The sequence below is a fragment of the Triturus cristatus genome, chromosome 2_1 (assembly GCF_964204655.1).
Source record: "Triturus cristatus chromosome 2_1, aTriCri1.1, whole genome shotgun sequence".
NCBI classification, from domain to species: Eukaryota; Metazoa; Chordata; class Amphibia; order Caudata; family Salamandridae; genus Triturus; species Triturus cristatus.
Window position 1 is genome coordinate 1,123,793,950 of NC_140581.1, and position 27,550 is coordinate 1,123,821,499.

Genomic DNA, 27,550 nt, shown 5'->3' on the forward strand with positions numbered 1-27,550 from the left:
GGACTAGTCTTTGAAGTTGGAAATGGGAGTATCTTCATGGAACATAATAAAAGCACAAAGCCCATTCCTTAAACGTCTATTTCACAAGTTGATATCGCACAGACCATTTCTCCTTCTGGAGTACTGCTTGTTCACAGTAGCACTGCTATTGGGCTGGGACATACTAGGACTGGTCTGGATCTTGTTACCCTGCTTAGGTTATGTAAGCAATTAGCCATTTCCGTTTCATCAACTCAGTCCTCAGAACAGACAGGTAAGAGACATTTCGGAAACGTCCCAATTCTTGCCATGCTGATCCTGAGTTATGGAATGGGCTTGTTAAATTATTAACTATGCAGACATGTCAAAGAACTGGAGGAGGTAGCCATCTAGATTGCTAAAATCTTAGAGTTAATGTCAACCCAATTAGTTGCTCAGTAAACTGTTATTTTCCCTAATAGAAGGGCTCAATTTTGTCCTGGCTGCCCACGGAGGCATTGTGCCATAACTGATGAAGAATACAGCACCTTCGTTCTGAACATTTCCATCAGTATATGTGAACAGATAGATAAAATATGTGACATTGTCAAAGATTTACACACAGCTGATGACAGTATGAGTTTCGATGGGATGAATCTTTTGTTGAGATTGAGAAGTGTTTTAGGAGGACTGAGTAATGAAGTTATCTTGATGACTTTTGTAATGCTTTTACTAATTTTCATCCTCTTCCTAGTCTATATTGCCTCCATTTCAAATCTTACCAGAGGCAAGGGTGCATCCCCATCATACCCACTAACTATCCTGGCCAAGGGCAATGATTATGATGACTGAGAAGTGTAACTATGGAGCTTTAAAACATCATGCAAGTGATCTACCAAGTGAAGTGAAAAGAATAATAAATTTAGAAATGTCTTGAGTGGCACAAATAAAATAGCACAAGAGGAAGGGATTGTGAGATGATAAAACTGTAATTACTCGTATTAGGCATTAGAGTAACTATGACCCACTTCAGCCATTTTCTAGGTTGAGCCTACAGCATGCATGCGCTGTCTGCAAGACCTTTTGTAATCACTTCCACCACGTTTATGCCCGCCTGCAGCTTGCTATAGGTTTTCTACAGTACCCCTCTGCATCCTGACTTGTTCTGGCAGCCAATAGCTCACTTTAATCCAAGGCAGAGGAGCACCACCCGATTACAATCTCCTTACGGTTTCATTCTGTATCTTTTTTTTTAGAACTCTTTTATTCTTAACTGCAGGCACGGTGCAGCTTGCATTGCAAATGCTGGAGGTTGCTTTTTTTTCCTTCTGAAGTTGCATTAGTGCCTGTTAGAAAAGTATTTTTTAAACCAACCTTTCATGTGTGTTTTATTTAGCTTCAGGCATTTCAGCATGGAAGGGGCGGGGGAGGTGCTGCTGGAGTCGCGCGACGCCGCACTTCATAAGCACTAGGGCGCGGTATGCTATTTGTGCCCTGCGTGTGCCTCTAATGCTGATCTCCTCTGCAGGGGTGACAACTGCTGCAAAATAAAGCTTCCCAATTAAGGTTTTCAAAATAACTGTAATAGCCACCTACCCCCTCGTCTCCTCTGTGTTCTACTGTAAATGTACATCACAAAATCAGCTACATCAGTCTGAAACAGGCAATGTTTTAGATCGCACTCCCAAAAGGAACGAAACAAAGACAGACCAGCCAAAGCTTGCAGCCATCTTGCTATAGCGATATTTCATGGACTAGAACAGTAAAGGAGGGCACAGGCAATGACAAAATGATTTTAAAAAAATATAATGAAGAGCAGCTTTGAGTCTCATTTTCTAGCACTCATTATAATCAGACCTAAGTGTTTCAAAATGTATGGATGTTTTAATAATGCACGTCTAGGTGTTTGCCCTGAATAGAATTCAAAATGAGGCTTGTACCGCACTTCTTTGTTGTCTTTTACACAAATCTCTATAGTGTCTCTTTCACAGGGTTGCGCAATAAGGGTGGGCGGAGCTTTTGGAGTACTAATGAAAACTTTAAAACATATCGTGACTGGAACCACGCAGTGAGCAAAGGGTCACAGTGAGTACGTCCATTACTTGGAATTTTCGGGAAGTTAACCGCCCACACCCAACAATAAGTCTTTGAAATGAAATCGGACCAGCTGGTGCTTTTTACAGCACATATTTTTAGGTTGAGCCTAAGGGCAGCGCACATGCGCTGCTCGCTCTGCGAGGCATGCCGTATTGGATTATGCACTGGAAGCCCCTCCCACTCTCCGCCCATATTTGTCATTGGCTTGTGTCATTGTCCTTCATAAATGCTGGCTTCTGATTCATAAGTAGGCTTGTTAGTCCCTCCTTGGTACCACCTTGTCTGCATTTGTTACTTCCCATAACGACAGGACCTTTTACTTGGCTTGTTACACGGTCTGCGATATATGTGGGTGAGCACTATTTTGCTTATTGACTATGGGGACAAACAGCGGCTGCTTTTTTGTATTTGCAGCGCGCCCACCGCTTTTCGTACAGAGCACTATGCCGCTTTAACTTTAAAAGCAGCTGCATCCTACCCCCACAGCACTCATGGCACAATGGTGAAGAATTTTTTTTTTTATTATCACTTTTTAGAAGAACACAGCGTCCGCTTCAGGGACACAGCATGTTCTTTCACCTTTTTGTTTTCTTTCATTTGCATGAAGAGCTCAGCGCCCGCTCAGTTAAAAATTTTTTTTTTACTATAATGTTATCCGCGAAACACGTTTGTCCGATTTCAGGGTTCTTGCCTATGAGCTATGGAATTCTTAGTGGCTCAGACCAGCAGGAGAGTTGGTGAGCCAGTAACACCCAATCCCCGGCCTCATTGTTTAGGTTTCGAGGGTGGGACAGCGACTCCTGTCCATCCCACCACCCCAAACCCCGGTGAAGGCTCAAGGAAGAGAGCCGTTCGTTGGCTCGTGTGGTGTGGTTAATATTCTTCAGTAGAGCAAGCGGTCTGGGGGTATCTCTTTCTGCACTGTATGAGGTACTGCACAGCTTGGTCTGTGCAGCAGTATCATCTGCGGTACTCTTAGCTGCACAGCCTGGTGTGTAATGCACTGATGAAAGCATGACACAGGAAAAGAACTCCTTGTCCAAGAGTATGCCCACTCATACTCACAGCTCAGCAACATAGCGACAGCTTCACCACATCAAGGAGCTTAAATCATATAGGCACCCTGGAAAATTGCAACCATGAACAAGTTGCTTCGAGCTTTCCCCTGGGACTAAAAGGGGTTTACAAAGTTTGCCCATATGCAGATCGCGACAGTGCCCGTTTAGCAGCTCATCTCACAAACTGCGAGTTTGGTGCTGATCATCTGTGGCGTGGAATACCTATTCTGTTGTTACTATGTCTGGTATGTCGTAAGCCTACAGTTTCTTAATGTTATGCCATCCTCGAGGCGTATTCTTTGATGTTGTTGAGCATGGGTAATAGTTGGTTTCTCTTTGGTTGGAATTCTAGGGAGGGGACTTTTTTTTCCTGTCCCTCCTTTCATACCCCAGAACCTAGGGTGCGATGGCTTTGGCAAGCTCTTGGCTATGTTAGTTCACTGTCAGTGCCATGAATCCTTGGGTTTCGTTGTTTGTTCCCCTTTCACCATGGAGACTATTATAGCAGAAACCCTTTGTGGCCCAACACAGCTCTTCCCAGGTATAGCATGTTCAATACGTGATGGGTCAGAGGCTTTGCCTGTGTTGGCTTATCCATCACTTGTTTATATGTCTTTTTCTACTTGCTCTCTACATTGTTTCTCTTGTATGACCAATTAGAGATTCCCAGCACACTTTTTATTGGACAGTCTCCAAGTGGTAATTGCATTATTGTACTGGAACTATTAACCAGAACTGTGTCCCCGAGTTGCTAGGCAGCTGACTGCTGTTTTATCATCAGACTTATAATTAAACGCCATTGTATACATTGCTTTTATAAGTATTTCACTGGTGTTGCGCTTTGGTGTTTAGACAACGAAGATCTCAGAAAGCACGTATGTGCTGTCTGCATGGTAATTTTAGCATCTTCGCAAATGTAGCTGATCGCTTAATAAAAATGTTTTAGCACATGGACCAATATAAAGACTTCTAGGCACATCCTTTGCTCAGGTGATGAAGTTATTGCTAGTATTGTGAAAACCATATATGGCAGTCGGTGACTTTTAGAATGGGGCAGATATACCATCACCTGAAGTTTGAAATGAGCTTCCCTTTTAGGTCCTGGCAGTTGTTACCAAAACCTGAACTGCTGTAGCTCCCTTATTCTGGGGAAAGATATCAGAAACATAACGCTGTGCGCCTGATAACGTTAAATAGTACAATACTAAAGTTCTATCTAAACAGTTTTGGAAATTAAATATCGTTAATGACACCATGGAAGAGCTGTACCAGCCCGACCCCCTATACAATTTTAGATTAGGCATCGTTCACTTTAGCCAACAGTTACATTTTTGGGTTCTTCATCACAGGTTTTTTTTTTAAGATCCTGGAACCTTCTTGTCTGGTCTTTCGATATCAAGAATCTTATCAGTTCTAAAATTGTTTGTTTTCCTGCCAGTCACATTCCTAATAGCTTTTTTCTACATTTCTCAGAGAAAGAAATAATGCATGGTAATGTTTAGGTGTAGCTTATATATTTTTTTAAATGCCCCCCTTGTACTGATATCTGCTTGTAATATGTCACAGTCACTCTTATTTCTGACAACTGTGTACTCCTAATCATAACTCTTGGGGAGTGGTACAAGTTGGGGTTCGACACAGGTGTGACTAGCATCAAGGCTTGCCTCTTCAGCTCCTTTTGACAATTCTAAGTCCTTTTGTACAAGACTGCCTTCCACAATGCTACATCATGGCCGTGATCTAAACTTGAGGCACCTGCCTATTGAGAATGATGAAGAACCTCCACCTAAAAAGCTTTAAAAAAGTTTTGACTCTTTAGCCAGGAACAACTTCGCTAGTAGCATGTAGGGACTTCACTTCAAAACGTAAACTTACTGACAAACATTATGAACGTTGTACTGGCACCAGCAGTTTTCATTAAGCCCAAAGATTACCCTTTGAAAGCTACACATCTATGAAGATATATTCTATGTGACATTTTAACATACAGCTTTTTAGGTTGTTTTAAAAAATATTATTTGACCCCAGAAATGATCCTTAATGAGTTAACATCAATCTGTGTCTTAGACTGAAACCATTTAGCAGACATACAGTACTCATTTGTCTGTTGGAATTGCTAACACTATATAGTTCAACCCTGCCTTGAAGAGGTGTGTAGAGGAGGGATGATTTCAAGAGGATGGTTAAAATGACTTTTAATGCAGAAAGTAAATGACATTTAAAGTGTTGCATGTTGAGAAAAATGGGGAAATTGTGCTAGTTATGAATAAAAACAAATTGACACGGGAACTGTGGCTGTGAAGGGAGAGATATGTCTAACATATCTTAAGTCAAATGTGGTAGTTCTGCTTGATATCATTCAAGGATTCGATTGAGAGGCATCACTGCAAAGTATGATCCAGGCACAACTTTGTGTGGTATCATGTTACAAATGTCTAATTAACCAATATCTAGGTCGGAACCTAGAGTTGGGAGTTAAAATAATTTATTCAGTGCAATTCTTTTTTTTTATCTTTTGCAGTTTGGTACTTCTAGTTGGTTTAGGTCATAGTGTTATGTTTCTAAGTATTTTGTGCATGTTACTGTTTGTACTACATTAAACAAACCACTGATGTCAGTTGGGTGTATCTCTTTATTCCTTAACAAACAGACAAGCAATGAATTGGATAACATAACTTTAAGTGGAAGCTAAACCACTTAAACTAGTTCTTAGGCTAAAGTGTTTTTTTATTTCTTCTTTCTTCTCGGATGCAAAAGCCAGTGTGATGTATGAATGTGGGATTTCTATAGCGCAAACCAAGCGAAAAGGCAATGGAGAGCTCTACAGGGTGAAAGACCAGTACAGTATACTGGGAAAGTGATTCTGGAGAGGATTTTAACTTGGGCGAATGACAACAACATCCTCTCAGACTATCAAGCAGGATTTAGAGTCGGGACAGGCACCATAGAACAGATCTTTAGATTATTCCTTATCTATTGGAAGGTTGTCCTTCTCGGAAAAGGCACTCTCTATCTTGCCTTCATAGACCTAAAAACAGCATTTGACCTTGTCCCTCGTGACTCTCTTTGGCGTGTTTTGGCCAATATGAATATCCCTCCTTACTTGTTGGCTTTGTTAATAAAACTCCATGATGGCAATTATGCCCAAGTACGTTGGGGCCCACAGGGCCAAAAAACAGAGAGAATTCCAGTAAACAGGGGCGTCCGCCAGGGATGTGTTCTTGCTCCCACCCTTTTTTCACTTTATGTGAACGGTGTAGTGGATCATTTGTTGAAAGTCCCTGCCGATGCACCATCCCTGGCGGGCGAACGTGTTCCAACTCTCCTGTTTGCTGATGATACTCTCCTGTTGTCGAAAACACCCATGGGCCTGCAAACTCTTCTCGATAGTTTTCAATCCTTTTGCAATGACAGAGGTCTTATTATAAACACCACCAAAACAAAATATTTAATTTTGAATCCCCCTAAAAAACTAGGGCGGCCTCCAGTCTTAAATGCAGTTTCCCTTGAAAGGGTAAAAGAGTTTGATTATCTAGGTATCCGCATCACAGACACTATGCGCTGGTCATCTCATCTACAAAAGATGCTTTTAACCCACAAGAGGGTCAGTGGTGCCCTTCTTAGAGAACATCGTTCCTCCACATCTAGGCCAATAGCCCCAGCTCTGGATATATACAAAGCAAGGGGCGTGAGCTCGGCACTCTACGGTGCCGAACTATGGGGCTCAAATAATATTGATGAGCTTGCTAAATCGGATTCCAGTTTCTACAAGGAACTGATGGCACTCCCGCAGAGCACTCCTATAGTGCCCTTATTAATCGATCTAGGGTGCCACGCGATGAAAGACCTGGCAAAAGTACGCCCCTTGCTCCTCTGGGCCCAGCTTTGGCGGACCCCCGAGCTAGCCAAGTATGCGGAAGGCTTATCAGAAATATTGTCTATGCCCTGTTGCATTAAAATCAAATGGCTGAAAGACGTAAAGACCCTGCTTCCCGACCTTGGCCTTAAAGATGCTTGGGTAAATAGAACCTCGCCCCCGAAAGCAGAGCTGAAGAAACTATTTTGGAGTTGGGTCATTGCAAAAAGGACCTCCAGTTCCCAATATGGCAGATGTACCATCGAGTTCCTTATGCTTAAAGATCAAGCCCGTTTTGAGCTTTATCTTGACACTATTCAGAAGCCATTTGACCGAGCCCTTTACTTCAAGTTTAGGGTCGGCACTCTTCCGGTGCGCAAGCTGACCGCTCGCTGGAAACCACCTTTCCAAACTTCGCCACTCTGTCCTTTCTGTGAGACCAAAGTTGAATCTATTGCACATGTCCTATTTGCATGCCCGGAATATAAAATCCCAAGATCTTATTGGTTAAAACCTTTATGCAGAGTCTTGGGCACACGCGACCACCTCACAGCATTGCGCATCCTTAAATCAGACACGCGATCTCTGTACGTTTGCGCTCTATCGAAATTTCTGAGATGGTCCTGGCTTTTAAGAGCTAAAGCCCTTGTAGCCCTCAACTAAGTAGCCTGATTGCTTTTATTTTTTGCCTGCACTTCTGTTTTATATTGTCCTATTTATAATGTCTATATGTACTTTTTTAAAATCCTTTATATATCTTGGGAATATGACGACATACTCATATAACTTGTCCTTTGGTCCCGCATGTCTGTTTATGTCATATTTGTATGTGCTTTTTAAGATTTTTTATCGAAATAAAGCTTATTTCATCATTCATCATCAGTACAGTATAAAGCCAACGAGTGATAGGAGAGAAAGCTGTTTTTTGGGCGGAATACATTCTGATGTTGTTTCCATTAAAGAGATGTGTCGATATATATATATATATATATATATATATATATATATATATATATTCTGATGGCTTCCTGGCTGTAGGTGTTACAAGAACCACCAGGTAGGGTGAGTTTGTCTGCTAAATAAGTAGGGGTGCTGGTTGTGATGTCTTTGTGAATGATACACCTGGTTTTGAAGGAGTTGAGGGCAGGCATGTGGAGACAATGCAGTTCCATTAGGATGGGGGGGGACTTATTGTATTGTAGCATTTATATAGCGCGTATTACCCCTTTGTGGGGCGCTGAAGCATTTGTCTCCATAGGTAGAATGCTACAGCGTGTAGGGTGTGTTGTTTTGATCCTGTGTGCGGAGTGTTTCAGTGTTGCTTTTCGAGTGATGACCACCAAGGTGCGGTTATCGTGTTATGGAATGCAATGCTTAACAGTGTAATATATGAAGGGGTGTGAGAGACAGACGTGCAATTTGTGGCTTTTGGTAAGTTGGCAGCTTTAAGCAGCTCTTCTGGTTCCTCGAAGGTATTTCTTATAGTCCTAGTCCAATTAGCTGGGTTGTCCATTCTGAAATATTTAGTTTAAAGTTTAACCTCCTGAGCAAGCATAGATTAAAAGAAGAAATGGTGGAGAGATCTGCTGTAGTTGCATTATAATCATGCTTCAAGTATGGCCGATAGTAAAGGCTCTATTGGACGTTTGGGTAGGCGCTTGTAATCATCTTTAACTATCCATTACGTGTCATCACTAGGCCCTTCAACATTTTGACCCAATATAGGTGCTTGTATCAGTGATGTAAATATTTATGTTCTGTATTACATGAATGTTTTTTAATGATGTTTAGTATATTGTAAAAGTTAATTCTGTTCTTCGTTTGCCAGTGTTCTTCCTGTCGTGCTTATTGGTTATGTTATAGCGTGTTGTGTGTCAAACCATGCAACATGTTTTTAAGTTGTTTGATTATTGTCATGTCATGTTTATCTTTGTTTTTATGTATATTTATGTCTTTTATATTGTCATTTTCAGCCCAGATGAAGTTCAATGTGAGTTGAACGAAACGCGTTGGCTGGAGTTTGTATTTTGATACCATTTGAATTAAGGAACTTTTGTCCGTACATTATAGCCTTTGCAAAAGAAAACTCAGTGGTGCACCATTCCCAAATAATCCATTTCTTGATCTGCGTTGAAGTTTGCACCCAACAACGGCAGGTGCAGAATTTGTTGTGCACACTCCCATTGATTACTGTAAGACATTATCACACAAGGAACGTAGCAGTGAAGTGCCGCTTTTATACTCCGCCGTCGTTCTTTCCTTTTGCTGCTCTGCGAGGCATGCTGTATTGGAGAATGGAATTTAAGCCCCGCCCACTCTCCACCCATATTTAGCATTGCTTGTGTCATTGTCCTTTGTAAATGCTGGCTTTTGATTCGTTATTAGGCTCGTTGGTCCCTCTTTAGTACCGCCGTGTCTTTATTTGCAACCTACCATGAGTACCAGCCCTTTTACTTCGGTTGTTACACGGTAATTCTTATTTAGTGTGTAAGCACTATTTTCTTTAATGTGTTTCTCCTACTGCAGACACATTTTTTCCTGTGACATTCAGTGCGCCATGCGCGCTTTCACAGATCACTTTTACCCAAAAAACAATTTGTTTGTCGGCTTGACAAACAAATGCGTTTTTTGGTAAAAGCGGCCCATGCCGCACTTTCACTTTAATAGCTGAATCGGACATTTCTTTAAACAACAATCGTCTAAAGAAAGAGGCGTGGCCTCTATTAACGTAAAAGCGCAGCATGGGGCACTTGTAAACAACAAGCGTTTGCAGTGCAATAGTTCTCGGATTTTAGAAACTTTGACCTACTGGTATTGTAAATGACAATGCCTTTATATTTATGTGTTGTTTTTTTAAACACATAAATAAAAGGCATTGTCGTTTACAATGCCAATAGCTCAAAATCTTGCTAATGTCAGTGTTTATTCAGAAGGCTGCAAGTTTTCAAGGCACTTCTGAATGAGACGCCCATTTTTCCCCAGAAGTGGGTCAGGTGGTTGGGGTGGTCTCCAAAATGGACAAAAACTTTTATTATACACCACTTTTCTCATATAAAACCCACATAAAGGAAGTCCAAAGTGGCATTTATATATAACAAAAAATCAGTAGTTGGAGTATTGGAGGCTACACCTTCCTAAGACAACTTGCGAAGCACGTGGACAAATGAAGCATTTTTTAACTCTGATTTCTCCAAAACAGAGCTAAACAAGCATTTGCAATGCAATAAGTCTCGCTTTTGAAAGAGTTTGAGCAGTTGGCATTGTAAATGATAACTAAAAAAATATTATGTGTTAAGAAAACCTGCAAAGGACAAAGTGCGTGGTTCTGCACTGCTTGCAGATTTTCATGACATGCAAATAAAAGGCATTGTAATTTACAATGCCAATAGCTCAACCTCTCGGCAATGCAAGACCTATTGCATTGCATTGCAAATGCTTGTTCTTGCTTGTTGTTGATCATACTTACATTGTCCACATAAAGTGCCTGTCTCATCTCCGATGTGAAGCCACATCTGCATCTTGGCTCCGGTCTGCTTGAAATCTCAAAGAGGTTTGCTCAGCCAAAAGTGTTTACAAATTTACAGCTGTTTAAAGGCCATCCTTTTTTAATTCCATTCCCTCTTTATTCCTGTCAGGCTAGGCACCAGATCGTGCTTATTCTATGAACAGACATTCGACCAAATTCGAAACTTGTTTAACCTTTTATTTACAAGCTTGCTCAACAAACTGTTGCTAGGTGAAACGTTGGTAAGTGTAATCTCTGATTCACAGGTATCACGTTGGTAAGTGTCATCTCTGATTCACAGATAATTAATTTCTCTTTTTTCGATTACACCTTCTAGCATCCAATTTGACATGTGAGCAGATTTTGTTTCCCGAGACAAACTGCAATAAAAGGGCTCCGGATTGGTAAAATTGAGCTGGAGGCATGGCTTGGGCGTCAAGATGGCGGTCACACTCTAAGAGCGCTCCTGGACCCCTCAGTCATCCGCCCAAGATCCGCCCGTCCTTGCTCTCAACCAGCCTCACAGCCCGCTTCCATCTGCATCGGCGGGCACTGATTTCTAGCCCTGGAGCGCCCCGTGACCCTGCGATACCGAGACAGACGCCGGCCGGGTGCCCTCGCCTACAAGATGGCAGCCTCCGTGCCCTGACACACGGCACACGAATCACCGGAGTTGCAACCCAGATCCTCATCATTGTGACCGGGATTGCAGGGTGATCTGTAGAATAACGGCAAAGGTCCTGTCATAGGCACACCGCGGATCTCCCTTAGATGGAGTGGGGACCGGCCATCACCGGACGCCCGCCTAAGGCTCCCTCTCCCGGTTGGCCCTGTTCCTGTCTTGGCGGACTGTTGCCGGCATTTCCCGGCCTCAGTCCTGGTGTGGGGCTCTGCCTCCCTGGTGCGCGACCCTGGGTGCGTGCAGGGACTGCCCGAGAGGGTCGGGCCTGGACGTTGGCTCCCACGTGTGGGATGCGGTGCTGGCCACCATTTCGGGCAGCGACGAAGTAGTCTGCGGTCAGCCAGGATCCAGCTGCAACTGACGTTCTGCGGCCCACACACCTACCGAGGGGGGCTGTTCCAGACCTCATGTGCAAAGACCCGGAGCTCTGGTGAGTGCGTTGGCGATGGGAGGGGCTGGGACTGTGCTGAGAGGTGCCCCCCCCCCCCGCGCGCGATCTGGTCTGCCCGCCGGGGGAGGGTGGATTTGGCTACTTAGTCGTGCAGCGTGGGGTCTGGGCCCCATCCACCATTCCCGCTCACCTTGCCCTGGCCCTGCGGTGCGGCGCTGGTCCCCATCACCCAAACCCACACCGTTGACCTAAGAGTCCCCGGAGTCACTTCTGGCGCATGAGACCACCCCGGGGGGAGGGTGGGAGTGGAACTGGCCGCAGGCACCAAGCGGCACGGGATCCTGGGAAAGGGCTCCCTCCACAGCCTCCGCCTCTGCCAAGCTCCTGCTGACGCCCTCAATGACCTGGCTCCTGTGCCGCTGCTGTTTGTGGGGGGCTGCTGGAGACGTGAGTCAGATTAGCTGCAGCCCTTGATTGATTGTTGTGGAGTCTGAGGGCCCGGCCCTGTGAACTCTTAATTTGGGCGACGGCGAGGGCTTGTGCTTGGCCCCTCCTTTGTGGCTGCAGTGGAACCAGGGGTTGGCGATTGTAGTCGGAGGCGAGAAGCTACCTCCTGGGGGGGGCCGTCGCGGCAGGTGGCGTGGGTGCGGGGACCTGCCTCTCCTCTGACCGCCAACGTTGTACTCTATCCGGCTCTAGCCACTTCAGGGGCCTCTACGCTTAGTCTCCTCTCCCCTCCCGCCTGCCTGAGTGCCGCTTGGCTCTGCAGCTCTGCTCAGTCAAACCATGGGTAGAGACCGGGGCCCATAAACCCCCGCCACCCAGACCAAAATGGACAGATTCACAAATACGGACCCTGGGGCGACCGGAGGAATCGCAGATAAGGACACCCCCTCCCCCACAGACTTGACCACTATCCTTCAGGCCATACATACCTCGCAATCCTCGATGGAGGGCAAGATTGCTGAAGTACGCATAGACATGACCCTTATCAGGCAGGACCTCCGCAATGCGGCGTCCTGGATTAAGGAAGCGGAATCCCGTTTATCTACCGTAGAGGATGATGTCCACCAGCTCAAGGACCAAAGGTGCTCGCCTCCAGAGGCAAACCCAAGAGCTCCACCGACGGACTGAAGATGCCGAAAACTGGTCCCGGCGTAATAACCTCCGACTGGTGGGGTTTCCGGAGGGCGCGGAACAGGGCCGGGCGGCTGACTTCACCAAGCGTTGGCTGCGCTCATGGATGCCTGAAGGTTCGCTCTTCCAGTGGTTCGCGGTGGAATGCTTGATTTGTTCTCTTGCGCCCAAACCCTCACTGGGCGCACTCCATAGGCAAATAATAATGCGGATCCATAATTTCAGGGACAGGGACTCCATTCTGGCCGAAGCCCGCAAGCAGTGACGCCTCCAATATGAGGGTCAAACGATCATGGTCTTCCCGGATTACACTCGTGAGGTTCAGGGCCAGCGTCGCTCGTTTGGTGAGGTTAAGCAAAAGCTGCGGGCCCTCAACCTCCAAAACAGGCTCGTCTTCCCGGCCCGCCTCCTGGTAGTGTTTGAGAACAAGACTCTCTTCTTTGATTCCCCTGAGGAGGCCTGGGCATAGGTAACGGAGGAGTGCCCGGCACGGCTCAACACCAGGAGTCCATCACCCCCGGGTAATGTCGGAGGTTCCCGCCGTGACGTGCCTGTTCCTCAACCACAGCGTCACCGCTCTCGCAGGAGACTGGGCCAGACTCACCGGTGGGTCCCTCTCGTCACCAGATGCACGGAGCGCCCCCGGGGGATCCCCACGTTGGACGGAGGGCTGTCTCGTCAGGCCGCTCGGATCCCAGGAACGCCTCGCCCCACCAATCGCTGTGGGACCTGGTGGACACAGACCTCTCCCGTAGACCGATTCTCCCTGCGGGGCCTTCCTGAGCCCACCATGACCTTCCTGCTGCATCCAATTCTGAAATTATGAGGATGCTTATCAACCTGTAATACTCTACTCCTCGAAGGACATTGTCACTGAACATCCTGCTATGAGGAGGGGTGCTCCACGATTCCCCATTCCCAAGCATTCTAGTTTGGTCTTCTTTGTGTTTCCTATCCTAGTTAGGGCGACAGATGCTTCCGTTCCTGAAGTATAGGGAGGGGGGAGGGAGTGGGATTGGGGATGATGGGACCGTTGTCCCGTTTTTTTGGTTGTTTCATTTGTTTACTGCACTAACATTCCTTTCCAGCATCAGAGCAGGCACATCAAAACCCAGTAATATAGAGTTGCACCCATAGCTTCATACAAGCACACCGCATCACCCACGCCATCCACTTTGGGTGACCGATCGTTTGCCCGCCTTCCCTATGTCTGACATCTGCCGTAGCGGCGTCGCTCCACATAATGTCCTGGAATGTTAATGGCCTGCTAGATAAGGTCAAGCGCGCAGCGGTCCTTCGATATGCCCAGCGCCACACCGTAGACAACCTATTGCTCCAAGAAACCCACCTGGTCAGCAATCACTGTCCTTTCCTGGTGCGCTACGGTTATGGCGGAGTCTGGCACTCCGGTTTCACGTGTGGTTCTAGAGGGGTTGCTGTCCTGGTACGCCATGCCCTTCCGTACACGGTGCGTAGGGTGACCCACAATCCTCAGGGTTGCTTCATCATCTTGGAGGGGATCCTTGGGGACCGGCCTCTGAACCTGCTCACTGTATACTCCCCCCCCCCCCCCCCCCTCCTTGCTGCCCTCCACGTCTCACCACCCTGAATGCTGCTTTGCCCCACGGAATGACCATTATTGGGGGAGATTTCAATGCGGTTATGGATCCCAACCTTGACACTGCTAAGGCCCCCTAAACCTTCAGAATCACTCACTCGAATCTCCTGTCGAACTGGGCTGCCGCTCAAGGTCTCGGGGATGCCTGAAGACTTTGGCACCCGACGACTCGACTGTACACCCACACTTCGGCATCCCACCACACGCATGCACGAATAGATCACATCTTCATGCCAGCCCTGGAATGTCGAGCAATTCGAGATATCGCTATCCTCCCCAGGGGTTTATCGGACCACTCTCCAGTGGCGATCTGGTTGGGTAACCCTCCTGTATCTTCACGCCCGATCTGGCGGTTAAACGCCTGGTTTCTCAAGGACAAGGCATTTAGGGACCAAGTGGGCGATGAGCTTCACCAGTACTTCATCACCAATCAGGGCTTGGTTCCCTCTCCTGGCACCCTCTGAGAATCTGGTAATGCCACCATCCGTGGCTTCGCCAAAGGGCCAGCTCAAACTCCAGCGTGCAAAGCAGGACTCTTGTCCCACGCTCCTGGAGGTTCAGGCTGTCCTACTTGAGGCCCACCCTCCGGAGGAGAGAACTGCAGCCCAAGATAGGAGACTAGTGTTCCTACGAAATTAAGATTAAGCAGGTCTCCCTGGAGGTTGCCAAGTTGTTGTGGCGGTCCTCTGTGGCGCAAGTGTATAGATAGGGAGATAAAAATGGGAAGCTCCTCCACCATCTGGCCACGTATCCCATGGCCAATCATATCATTCCGGAGGGGCTTGATTCGAACGGAGTGATCCAGCGAGCCCCAGTGGCAGTGGCCCATTGTTTTGTCACATATTACGCCAATTTTTACTCGGTACAACCTCCCAGTCTCTCACTCCTGGAACTTCTTCGGCGTGAACGGTTCCCTCTTCCACGACTTAACGAATCTGAGGCAGAGGCGCTGGACGCCCCGATCACACCTGAGGAGATCGATGATGCCATCTCACGCATGGCCGCCGGTAAGAGGCCAGGGCCGGATGGACATCCACAGGAGTTCTACGCGTCCTACCGGGACACGCTGGTCCCCCACCCTCTAGAGGTATACCAGGAGGCGGCTGAATGTGGCTCATTCCGAGCAGAGACGGCCATCATTGTGGTGATCCCCAAGCCTCAACCTCCTTCGATACATTGTTCTGAATATCGCCTCATTTCTCTTATAAATTCGGAGGTCAAAATATTTGCCTATGTCTTGGCCAACCACATGAGACCATACTTGGCCACACTGCTCCACCCCGACCAGTGCGGATTCATGCCTCTCCGGGGAACCAGACACTGCCTCCGACGCCTCCAGCTGGCCTTAGCGAACCGTCAACAGCTGACCCCGTATTTATCTCTTCTTCTTGTGTATTTCGAGAAAGCCTTTGATTCGGTGGACTGGCGATATCTAGAGGCGATGTTAATGGAAATGGGGTTTGGTGTCCCCTTTCGCAGTCTGGTCAAGACACTTTACTGTAAGCCGCGGGCCCAGGTACTGGTCAATGGAGCCCTGTCCCGCCCCTTTCCTGTCGGAAGAGGCACGAGGCAGGGATGCCCCCTCTCGCCCCTCCTCTTCGCGTTGGCGATGGAGCCCTTAGCCAGTCTGGTTTGAGCTGACAAACCCATCACGGGTTGGCGGTGGCCGGGCATAGAAGAGGACAAGATCGCCCTCTACGCAGATGACGTTCTGCTATTTTTAGCAGACCCAGCCCAGTCAGGACCCCAGTGTCTCCGACCCGGAGCCTTTTCGAACAAACCTCTGGTCTGCGATGGAATTCGGCTAAATCCGTCCTGGTCCGCAGACGTCGATACCTCTTCGGCGACAGTCCTTTAAATACCCGGGGATCTGGGTCGCCCTCCTCCCCGACCTCGCCTGGTCGCTCAATGTCGCCCCGTTGGTGAAAAGGGTTTGCGCTGACCTCCTCAAATGGCAGACACTGCCATTGAACCCAATGGGCAGAATAGCTCTTTTCAAAATGATGGTTCTGCCCAGATTCCTTTACATGCTCCAGAACTCAGACCTCTCTTTCTCGCACGTGTGGTTCCCTGAGCTGGACAGCTTGGCTACCAAGTTCTTATGGGGAGGTCGAAGGCCTTGGCTGGCCCTTGCCCAGTGCCGGATCTTGCCTTTCAATAGCGGACTGGGGATTACTAATCTATACCTCTATTACCTAGCTACCCGGCTCCTCATTGCATGACTGGTTTAATGGGGGCTGGTCAGTCCCGGCATACTGCCTGGTACTGCACAGCATTCAGGGGATTTTGTATGGGAACACCGTTCCCCAAACAGTGCCTGGGGTTACACGTGGCGTGCTTTTGGCCTGGCAGGCTTCTCTGCGCAATGACCGCTGGTCGGGTAAACTGACCCAATATACCCCTTCATGGAGGGGTACATGGCTTCGGGAGGTTGCCAACCTCTCTGGTTTTTGGGCATGGGATCTCATTGGGATTTCAGAACTGGGGGATGTATGGGGTGGGAACCACATACGCACCTTCCAAGATTTGCAGACTTGATTCTCCCTTCACACTTCCCAGTTTTTTCTGTACCTTCAGTTGCGCCACGCCCTTCATTCTCATATCTCAGAAGACACCTCCCTGACGGAATATAGGCGGCCTGAAGCAAAGATCATGACCGGTAATTTGGGAAAGGGGGGGGGATCTCCCGTATTTATCGGTCCCTCACCAACAACACCCCCAACACACTATTCCAACACAAGGACAAATGGGAGGGGTGGCTTGGGTCCTTGGATGATGCCAACTGGAGGGACGCATTGATGGCTCCCAAAACACTCACAGCCTCGGCACAGCTCTGCCTAGTTCAGGTATATTACCTCCACGCTGCTTATCTCACGCCGCTGTGCCTCCACCGAGCTGGGCTCCAGCCTGATGCATCCTGTCCCCACTGCGACCACCCACAGGCCTATTTCTATCACATGGTATGGCTCTGCTCCGCAATTGCGTGCTACTGGAAGTCAGTGACAGGAGAGCTTACTGAGGTCCTGGGATGGGAGGTTCCCCTTAACCCAATGAATTCTGCTTCTGAGTATCACTGAGGGGCTGGATGGGTCCAGGGCTGAAAAACTTTCTTAACACAGCATTGCTAGTGGCTAAACAAGACATTGCGGCCAGCTAGCTGAACCCGGCTGCGCCTGCCGTGGCGCGCTAGCACAGGGGGGTGGACTGGTGTGCTGCACAGGAACGACCACTGTACGAGGCCAGGGGATGCCCAAAAAAGTTTCGCAGAATGTGGGGCAATTGGGTCAGGGTGATAGAAGGTTGAAATTGTTGTTGCACAACTGAGACTGGGTTGGGTGCTGCGATGCCTTCTACGTGCTTACCAATTCTTGTATGTGGGTGCTCCATTGCTATGTTCTTGCTCTGCACTGATTATTGTGTACAATGCTGGTACTGTTCTCTGTTGTTGGTCTCTCGGAAAATCAATAAAACTTGATTATCAAAAAAAATTGAGCTGGAGTATTTCTGCCAATAGGTTAGCTTTTATCACTGTAACTGACAAAAAGGAACTCTAAGCCTTTTCATGAAAAGAAAGAATGTCCTCCGAAGGACAGACAAGACCAACCAGAGTAACAAAATGTAATTCATAGTGGTTTCAGACACTCAAAAGGCCTACGTCCAACTCAAACTAAAAGAATGTCTGCCCATGTACTCCATCCCATGGGAAAGCTTGACAAAAGGCAGTAGAAAATTAGCCAAGGGCTGCATGGTAGCTTGTACTGTGAGCATCCTCTTGTCCAAAAGCTATTCTATTTCATTCTAAAGATGGATCCAGAGCCAGTGCTGTGTATGATGTCAACATTGGTGCCATTGCTGGAGCAACTAGGAAGATCTTTGGTGTCAAAGTAGTGATGAGGTTGGCCAGTCCAGCACTCGAGGCCTCAGCAGGGTTGACCAGTGCTAGTGTTGAAGGCTCTGGCAGAAGTTTTGTTGAGGAACCCATAGGCACCATGAGTCCCAAAGGTGCACCAGAGGGAGCTGGAGGAAACGGAATATAGCCAACAAGGCCTGGATGAACGCCACCACTTAGTCAGCATAGTCAGCACAAGCAGCCCAAAAAAACAGAAGCGGGTCTAGGATTACCAGACACAGAGCTAGATTAGAGCAGTTCCCCGGTGCAGAGCTCATGACATTCAGAAAAGAAAAAGAATCCAAAGAGGATGTTTAGGTCAGAGACTGAAATAATTCTTCCAACCATACGACCTGATCCGGGAATTGCATCAAAAAGATATGGAGAGCACTTTAATCGCTATATCTCTTAATCGAAGTGGGAGTACTTGACCAGGGACAAAACCTTGCTCATGTACTGGCCCCAAGAGAAATATCTGCAGTGGAGTTCAGCTGGAGCTGGCCCGTGCAGGAGAGATATTAACACTTTTCCAATTCCTCCACCTGGGGGGATTCCAATACGGTAAAGAAACTGGAGATAGAAGTCACTATCAGCAGAAGTTAGTTAAAATTTACCACACAGACATGCACATGCAGATAAAACGGCCTTAAAGCCACATAATGGACAAACACTACACCAATGTCGAATACAAGCGGAGCAAAGGAAAACCAGACATCCAGCAGAACAAAACAAATGGCAGAGACCTTGTAAATAGACCATTATGCACATACTGCTCCACAGAGATCCATATCAGGATCTAGTCTGCCGCTATCCAATACGGTTCATCACATGCAATAGAGTTGTCTACTCTAACCTTGTCGGAAGCTATCAAATATAACCCATCTAAAGACTGCAAAATAAACAACAAAGAAAATGTAAACCATTCAACGACTCAGATCAAAGAGTGCTCCAGTACCATACAGGGTACTCAAATTCCAAAAATGCTGTGTGACTGTTAGCACGTAATATAACACTATGCCAGCTGTGCACACCTTTCTGACCATAAAGTCCAGTCAGCAACGTTAACTATTCTGACTCCTGTTAGCAAGAAAGGTGCTACAGGAGAGCAAGCAATGGGGAATAACAGATCAAGAGCTAAGTATTATTTGTGCTTAATGTATGTAGGAACTGCCTTAAGAGGTCTATAAGAAAAAAAAGTTCACCTGATACTGCCCATAATTAGTAGGGGTGAAGTCTTTTGGAAGGATGTGTGTCATGGTAGTGGGGGAAAACATCTACAGGTCTGCCTTGTTGAAAAGGAATTCTGAAGTCCGTGGGTTCATGCTTTTAGCATCATATCGTCAAGAAGAAAAACCTTTGGAGGGAACACTAAATCATCCAAAGCTCCCTCAGCATTTTTCAGATCAGCTTTATCTCAGTCAGCCACACAAATATCCACCCTCCTCATTTTGAAGTACTTTTCTCATAATATGGGTCATAGAGCTAATGATAATTTAGTAAGGGATGATAAAATGCCTCTTTTTGTGCCACCAGGATATTCTTACTTTTTAGGGTATTTCTGAATGTTATTGGTGGCATGGTAGATGGTGGTGTGCCACAAGGTCTCAACAATATCTGCCCAGATTGCTTAAACTCAACTCCGGACCACTATCCCTCGGAGGACACGAGGCAGCCAACACAGCTTGTGGGAAGATGTCACCTAGAATGGGGGCAAACATTTAGGAGCGCAACGATCCATAGACAGAACTAAGCAAACAATAGTGCACAAAGAAAGCACAGGCACCTTGTGTCTCTTCCATTGTGCTACATATAGCACGATAGCCACCCGCCATCCCAGAGTGGAGATGTCAGTAGATAACTGCAGGGTTTTTGTCCACATGTTTGGGGGAAGCGTCAACATTATTACAGAGGTATCTGCATGTATATGTTAGGTATGCATTCACTCTGTCACAGACACAAGAGTTCAGGGTAAAACAGAGACCAGCTACCCTCCAAGGGGGCAAGTGATTGCTGATCGGAGGGTTTTACTTTTAACGGCAGGGAAGGGATCGACATCACTGTAGACTAAAGAGTATATATTCTGTTTGTGTGTGGGGGATGGTGGATTCTAAACGGAGACGTGCATTTGCTTCCTGTGACTCCTACACACAGTGGATTACAGCACCTCCCCTTAGAATAGTGAGGATTTAGTATGCATGGGTTTGAGCATGCTTGCTATAAAAATATTCTGAGTGAGGAAAGCTGGAGCTGAACAGAGGTGTGCATTCACTCTCTGACACTCCCACACAGGAGTGGCCTACAGCTCAGCAGAACACTCCTGCCAATGTGGTCAGTGGGATTGTAGTCTGCATGTGCAAATGGGGAGTGGATCTAGAATTATCATAAGAAAATATATATTCTGTGTGTGATGCAACACAAGGAAAATAAGCGCTCACTCTGCGAGACAGATGGTAGGTAGAAGGATGGAGTAAACGCTGCAGGTAGTACATCCATGCCCGTGTATGTATTGAGAATGCATCTGGCATGTTAAGTGCAAGGAAACTGCTTACAACTTGTGTTTCACTTACCTTTTCACGTCAGCAAACGCTCTGTATCTCATCCAGCAACAAAAAGCACAAATGTTTATATGTCGAGTTATAGAGCTAATGTGTGCAGAAGATTCTTTGCTCATCAGACACCAGATAGTAGGGGCTTTCCCCCCTTTTTCTGAGCAGAACGCTGTAACCTGTGATACAAACAGAGAAGGGGCTCTCACTCTATTTGCTAGTCCAAGGCCAAGTTAAATTGAGCCCTGGTTTACAACTTGTGACCCTGGGTACTTTATATGCATCCTATATCAAAACCGTCCATCCCTTTAATATTTTATAATCCTGAATATTTTCAAAATATGAGCCACACTACATGTGAAAAAACACATAGGTGCCACCACTCTATCTACTTATTTCAAAAATACATACTGACAAGCATGCATTAGCAAAAGGTGGAATAAAACCCTTTTCTTACATGCCTAATATTTATTATCTCTGGTTTTGTTTATATTACCATAACCATTACATTCAAAGAACAAATGTCCACACCGCATACATTAATATTCAAATCATCCTATTTATTTGATGAATGGAAACAGGGGTTACACATATACTCTTGGCTTGCTTTCAAAATACAGCCCCATGAATCAAGTATTTAAATTTCATGCACTATATTGCTTGTGACGTGCTATGTTAGTGTCTAGGAAATCTACTGGGCAGGAAATAACTTTCTAGACTCAAGTCAATAACATTTGATCATAAGTGCACCCTGGAGTCATCAATACATATGTAGTGTAACTTTCTAAAACCATTTATTTCTGCTACCTCAGTGGTTGTGAAGCAGTACACTTCAATTTTAATTCATCAGTTTTAGACTAATAGTCATATTTGAATGAAATCAATAAAATCATTTTGAGAAAAATTACCACAAATTCCGTCTTTTTCAGACGCCCGGAAACATTACAAGAAAAAAATACGTTCAGTCATCCAGAGTAACTTCTTACATATCTCTATCATATCTGGGGCATTTTGCTCCTCAAAATAATATACAATCCTTAACCTCTTTCCCCGCCAGGGTGTTTGCACACATCTGTGCCGGAGCGTTATTAAAGTTTAAAAAAAAAAGGGGGGGGGTTAAGTCTGTCAAGTACATGTACCTCTTTGGTCTCCTTGTGCACCAAAACATACTAGATATTTTTCCAAGCACAATCAGAGCTATGTATTGATGTAAACATACAATTCTCATCACAGCCCGAAAATATAATGAAAATTGTTAAGAAATTTTCATTATTTTAAAAACATTGCTTAACATTTTGTTGTATTTGTCAAATAGATAAACATAAACCGCAAGACGCTACCCGAGGAAATGTTGCCCTATATGTCTAGAGGCCAGTAATACCACATGTGTGTGGTTTCCCTAGAAAATGTAGTCCGAGCAATATATTGTGCAATACTAGCACACAAAACTGAGACAGAATCACTTTTTATAGCGCAATGCTAATTTGATGAGAGACAGCAAACGCAGAACTATGTGAAATGTATAATAATTACATATTTTCAAATTTTCTATGAACTAAGAAATCCATTGGTGGAACCCAGACCTCCTCTGACCCGACTGCCTGGCCAAAAGAAAACTCTGAACATGACGTTTGTAGGAAGGTTAGCATTTGTGGCTCTACTTATCCCAACATATTTTCAGGACTAAGAGTAAAGAGAAACAAGCATTTGCAATGCAATAGGTCTCACATTACTGATAGTTTGATATATTGCTGTTGCAAATAATAATGCAACGCCAATAGCTCATACTTTCAGTATTGTGAGATAGTGCATTGCAAATGCTTGCGTAGTGAGCCAGAAACCAGCATTGTATGTCTCAGTGCTGTACCGCAAGCTGCTCCTAAAGGTTCCTAGTGAGCAAGGCACTAGCACTGCTTGTCTAGGTGCAGTACCACAACCTACTCCTAGAGGTCCCAAGTGAGCAAGGCACCAGCCCTGCATGTCTCGGTGCAGTACTGCAAGCTGCTCCTAGAGGTCCCTAGTGAGCAAGGCACCAGCACTGAATGTCTAGGTGCAGTACAGCAAGCTGCTCTTAGAGGTCCCTAGTGAGCAAGGCACCAGCACTTAATGTCTACAAAGTTGGAGTTCTTGGCATTATAAATGGCAATGTTTTTTACCTAGACATGTTGCCAAAAGGGGGACCACTGTTGGTCACATATGGTACTGCACCCTGCAGAAGATATGGCAAATCCACCCTACCCATAATGCATTGCATGCAAGACAGTACTATGAGTACATTCAAATAGCTATGTTCATATATACAATTAGTAGTTTTGAAATGTGAGAAAAGAATTATTACATTTATTTCGGATTAGGTTGTACTCTGTGTGGAGCTGATGAAGGGAAATTTATGGATGGTCTCAAATAAATGTGAGATGTTCTAGTGAGTGAAGTAACCACTGCCAGCCTAGCTTAATACCAAGTGTTTGTCCTGCCTGAAGCCTTTTAAGAAAATAGTGCCTTGAGGCTGTAATTAAATCCTAGGGAGTAACAACACATGTAACAGGGGGTGTCCTCGTGGAAGGTTACAAGAAGAGACAAGGTGGTACTAAGGAGGGCCTACTAAGCCTATTGACAATGAAAAGCCACCATTTACAAAGGACAAGAACAGGAGCCAATTAAAAACATGGATGGAAAGTGGGCGGAGCTTTATGCGCATATCCTGAATACAGCATGTCTTGAAGAGACAGCGAAAGTGCTGCCTAGGCAAGACATAAAAATCTGGACTGAATCAGATGACGTCATACTAAAATAGGAACCTTTAGACTTTTGAATTCTACCTGTATAAAGAGCCATATGTTTATGTTAAACCTCTTTAGCATGTAAGTCAATTATTGTTACTGTGTGGTGACAGTTAATTTAAGTTGGTGAGGAGCAGTTAATGTTTGTTACTATGTGGGCTCATTACTAGTTGCTACAATGTGGGCCATTAATAGTAGCATAGGATGAAATTAACTTTGTTGATGACGAGGTTTTGAAAGGAGGGTTGGAGAAAGCTAAAAATAATACATTTGTAAATTATTTGTTTGAAGGGCCACAAATCAGAGGAAAGTTATTCAGGAAGTACAAACCCACTGACATAAAAGTTAACTTGAGAAAACAGTTATCACTGCCAGTTTTTGTCTTATTTTGTTCACTGATGAAGTTAGAGGTAAATAGCCCACACTTTCCTAACCAGAGAAGGCGTTTTATCTTACCTCTAAATCCTTGTCACCAATAGACCATTCAGCTCCATTCTCTCCTGCAAAAATGTCAGAATTAATTAATATTACTTTATGAGAGATCCTCATTGCCTCAAACAAAAGTAGCAACAATGCTGTGGTTTAATAAATAACTTGTACGTAACCAAAGCTTTTTGAGCTTTGTGCTGCGATCATGCTCTCACACAAGATTCAATGCAAGGTAGTGGAAAGAAGAAAAAGGATGCATACTTATATAGATCACTATCAGACCCCATTCGGGGGGGCACGGAGAAGAGAAAATCTACTGAGCCCCAAACTATGATAGTTGAGGTTAACTCCCACTGGCGTCCTGCGGTCCATCCGTCTATGAGTCTGCAAACTGGCCCATGTACAACCTCTTCTGCACCAGACTCCCAGGGTAGCAAGGGTAAGCAGTAATAGGCTTCTCAAAAATGTTGTATGGGGTGCACAAGGTCAAAATTCAACACTCAACCAGGATAAACAATAATATGATGCCCAGTCCAGGGTGCATCTTTTAGCAAACGTAGGTACTTTTAAACAAACAGAAGAACTATATATTACACAATTCAACTAAAAGGTACAAGCCAGCAACCTTTCCACTTCGGGTGCTAGACCCCACTCTGCACTGAATCCACCATGAAGGTCTTCCCCCAAGTGGTGTTGTCAAAGGCATGAATCAAGAATAGGTGTAGCCTCTAGTGTCCCTCACAAGTCAAAGGCGCTCACAGCTCACTTTGTTTCAAGTTTCTCACCCCTAGTGATCTAGTGGGTATGCAGCAGTTCGTAATGATCCATGCGTACAGCAGGGATGTGAAATCCTAAAGCCCAATGCCAAGGACATATTGTTTGAGGTCAAGGACACTAAGTCCTCAGATTTATTTTGTCTACCGGACAAGTATGCTCAACCCACTTAGCACAAACTCTTTGCCGCAAGTTTACATTGCCATAGCAGGATTGTGGTAAGGCGAATTGTCCACTAAGACAAGGTATGTATCCAGATGTATAAACTTTCAGAACTGTACATTTGACTCCTGATTTCAAAGTCTTTATTGTTAAGGCAAGTGCTCTAAGAAAATACTGTATGTTCCAAGCTTACCAACAAGAGCTACAATATAAAACAAGCATAGGCAAAGCCAAAAGGTCTTCCTTCTGGACGAACTGGCTTTGCCAATTGCTTCTGGCAGTGCTATACAGACAATGGGACAATAGCAGTATTGTGTAAAAAACAAAAAAATTATATTAAAAACAAAAGGCGTATTGAGAGAGGCATTATTCTACTGATGCGCACATGAATTAGAACGCATGTGCTTGCTAGCGGAATTGCGGGACTGCCATTGGTTTCATTTTCTATTTACTGATCGAGATGGGGGAACACAACTTGGATTGGTAAGGACATTTTTTTGTTTACATAAAACCACCAATCAGAGGACCTCAGGCATGTTAGGGGACTTGAGGGTTAAAGGAGAAGGTTGGTGTAGGAAGGGGGAAAACAGCCCAAGAGGGAGTTGCACAAGAGGGAGAGAACAGAGCGCTGTGACTGTAATTCTCCCTCTGACAACCTGTTCCCATGCGCATATGCCATTGAGCTTTGTGATTATCAAATATTATGAATATGGTCCACAGGAGCTACTGTTCTTTGTTGTATAACATTTTTAAAGAAAGGCACAAAACTGCATCCTTTGATGCGGCAAAGGGTTTCCCTGAACTAACCTGTGACTATTTCCTTGGACAGGATATATCTTTAACCTTTTCAAGGGAGTGAAGAGGTTGGAGAGAAGTTGGGGAATACCCTACACATGTAGGTTTCTGGATGTGTGCAAACTCACAGAGAATTCCAGCAACTCGCACAAATTTCTTCATGCAAGTAAATAATTTTAGGAATGCAAAACGAACCGGCTTTTGCAAATATAAGCCATACATACACACATCAATAGTTTTGAGAATCGGACACAGAATACGTTGACTCCGACCAGACCTAGCACAGTTTATCCACATGTAAAAAGTAAATGTGGCACTATATTTTCACAGCAATGGCATACAAGGGAACGAAGGCACAGTGCGACGGAGTGATATGCCTAAGAAATACAGAATATGGCCAATTAGAGAAGAGCAGACTGTGGTGGTCTTTCTGATCCTCAGTTATCAATCTAGGCACCAGATCACAAGTGTGATCTGGATTTACTTAAACTAAAATCTGTGAAATCGGAGGAATGTTCAAAATTAAATCTGCCTGATCAACTGATAACACACTTCCTATGTAATTATGTAAGAAAGAGAGAAGCGGTTCAATTGGAACAATGATCTATCCAGACCGCTACTGTAATCAGAAGTTCGCCATAAAGAACGTCTGATTACAGCAGAGTCCTATATATATCATTGTTCTAATTGAATCATTTCTCTATCCTCTCTGTGTCTCTGTTGTATCCTCTAACAGACAAATCGTTTATTTGTGATAATCCTACCTATTTACCAATACTATTGATCCAGGTTTGTCTGCAATTTCCAACCCAAGATCTTTTCCATTTGCACATATTTAAGTAATTGCATATTCACAGCCTTTTATATTATTTCCAACAGTCCTGTGCCGCTGTATCCTCCAACAACAAAATCAGGTACAGACCACGAAATGACCAGATAATTCTCTTTGTGCTTTATTTCTCCAAATAAGTCAACATGACGCGTTTTGGCTGCGTAACCACAGCCTTGATCACATGCTGTATCACATTAACCACAGCCTTTTATATTATTTTATGTAATTTGGACTTGTAAAATATTTACTTGAAATCTTTCAAGCATTTTTTTTCCTTATCATCCAAATTTCTTTTAATCACAACAAGCTCTTCACAATTTTTATGATCTGACTCTATAGGTGCATTTCCTAGTGGAAATTCAGAAAAAAAAGTTTAAAAATATGTTTCCACAAAGTAAAATAAACCAACATTTAAAGGAAACGGGATGTATTCATTCGAACAAATGAGGTTCCCGAGTGAAGTGTGTGTTGCTCTCCTTTTGATAAAGTATAATCTGAGATATTAATCTTCATTTTGCACTTAGTTCCTGGTCCTCCTCTTGTTTTACATCTGTTCTTTTCCTAAAATGGCACAGTTTGTAAACATTTTGAGGGGTTCCTCTATGGAGATGGCCATGTGGCCCCCCCTCACCAAGTCTCATTAGGCCCTGGGGACCCCATCCACAGGGCCTTTTTTTATTCTATACCGGAGAGGGGCCACGTGGCCTCCCTCCTTGAGCCTCATTAGGACCTTCAGACCCCATCCCCAGGACCTTATTTATTTTAAAGTGGAGGGGGGCATGCAGCCCCCACACCTCGTGCCTCATTAGACCCTGGGGACATTTTTTAAAGGGAGCCCACCACAAGGGTCGATATTAACCAAAAGGTGGGAAAGGGGTCATGCAGCCTCGTTCCCTGATCATTGGAAAGGGCATGGGGACGCCACCCCCTAGGGCAACTAACTTTATAAAAAGGGAGAGGCCAGCACCCGCCTGAGCCATTAATGGCCTATCGCACCCCATCCTCTGAGGCCAGCTCACATGCTGTGTCCCAGGTACGCAC

At 45.2% G+C, this 27,550-nt stretch overlaps 1 protein-coding gene across 3 annotated transcripts in view; it reads right to left on the reverse strand.

Annotated features, from left to right (window-relative positions):
- ZCCHC7 (zinc finger CCHC-type containing 7) overlaps nucleotides 1–27,550 on the reverse strand; it is a 160,205-nt gene that overhangs the window by 80,296 nt on the left and 52,359 nt on the right. For all 3 annotated transcript variants that reach the window (XM_085636533.1, XM_085636534.1, XM_085636535.1), the window contains exon 3: nucleotides 23,974–24,017. In XM_085636533.1, coding sequence (XP_085492659.1) covers nucleotides 23,974–24,017 — 44 coding nt within the window. The remainder of the gene's footprint in view (nucleotides 1–23,973; nucleotides 24,018–27,550) is intronic.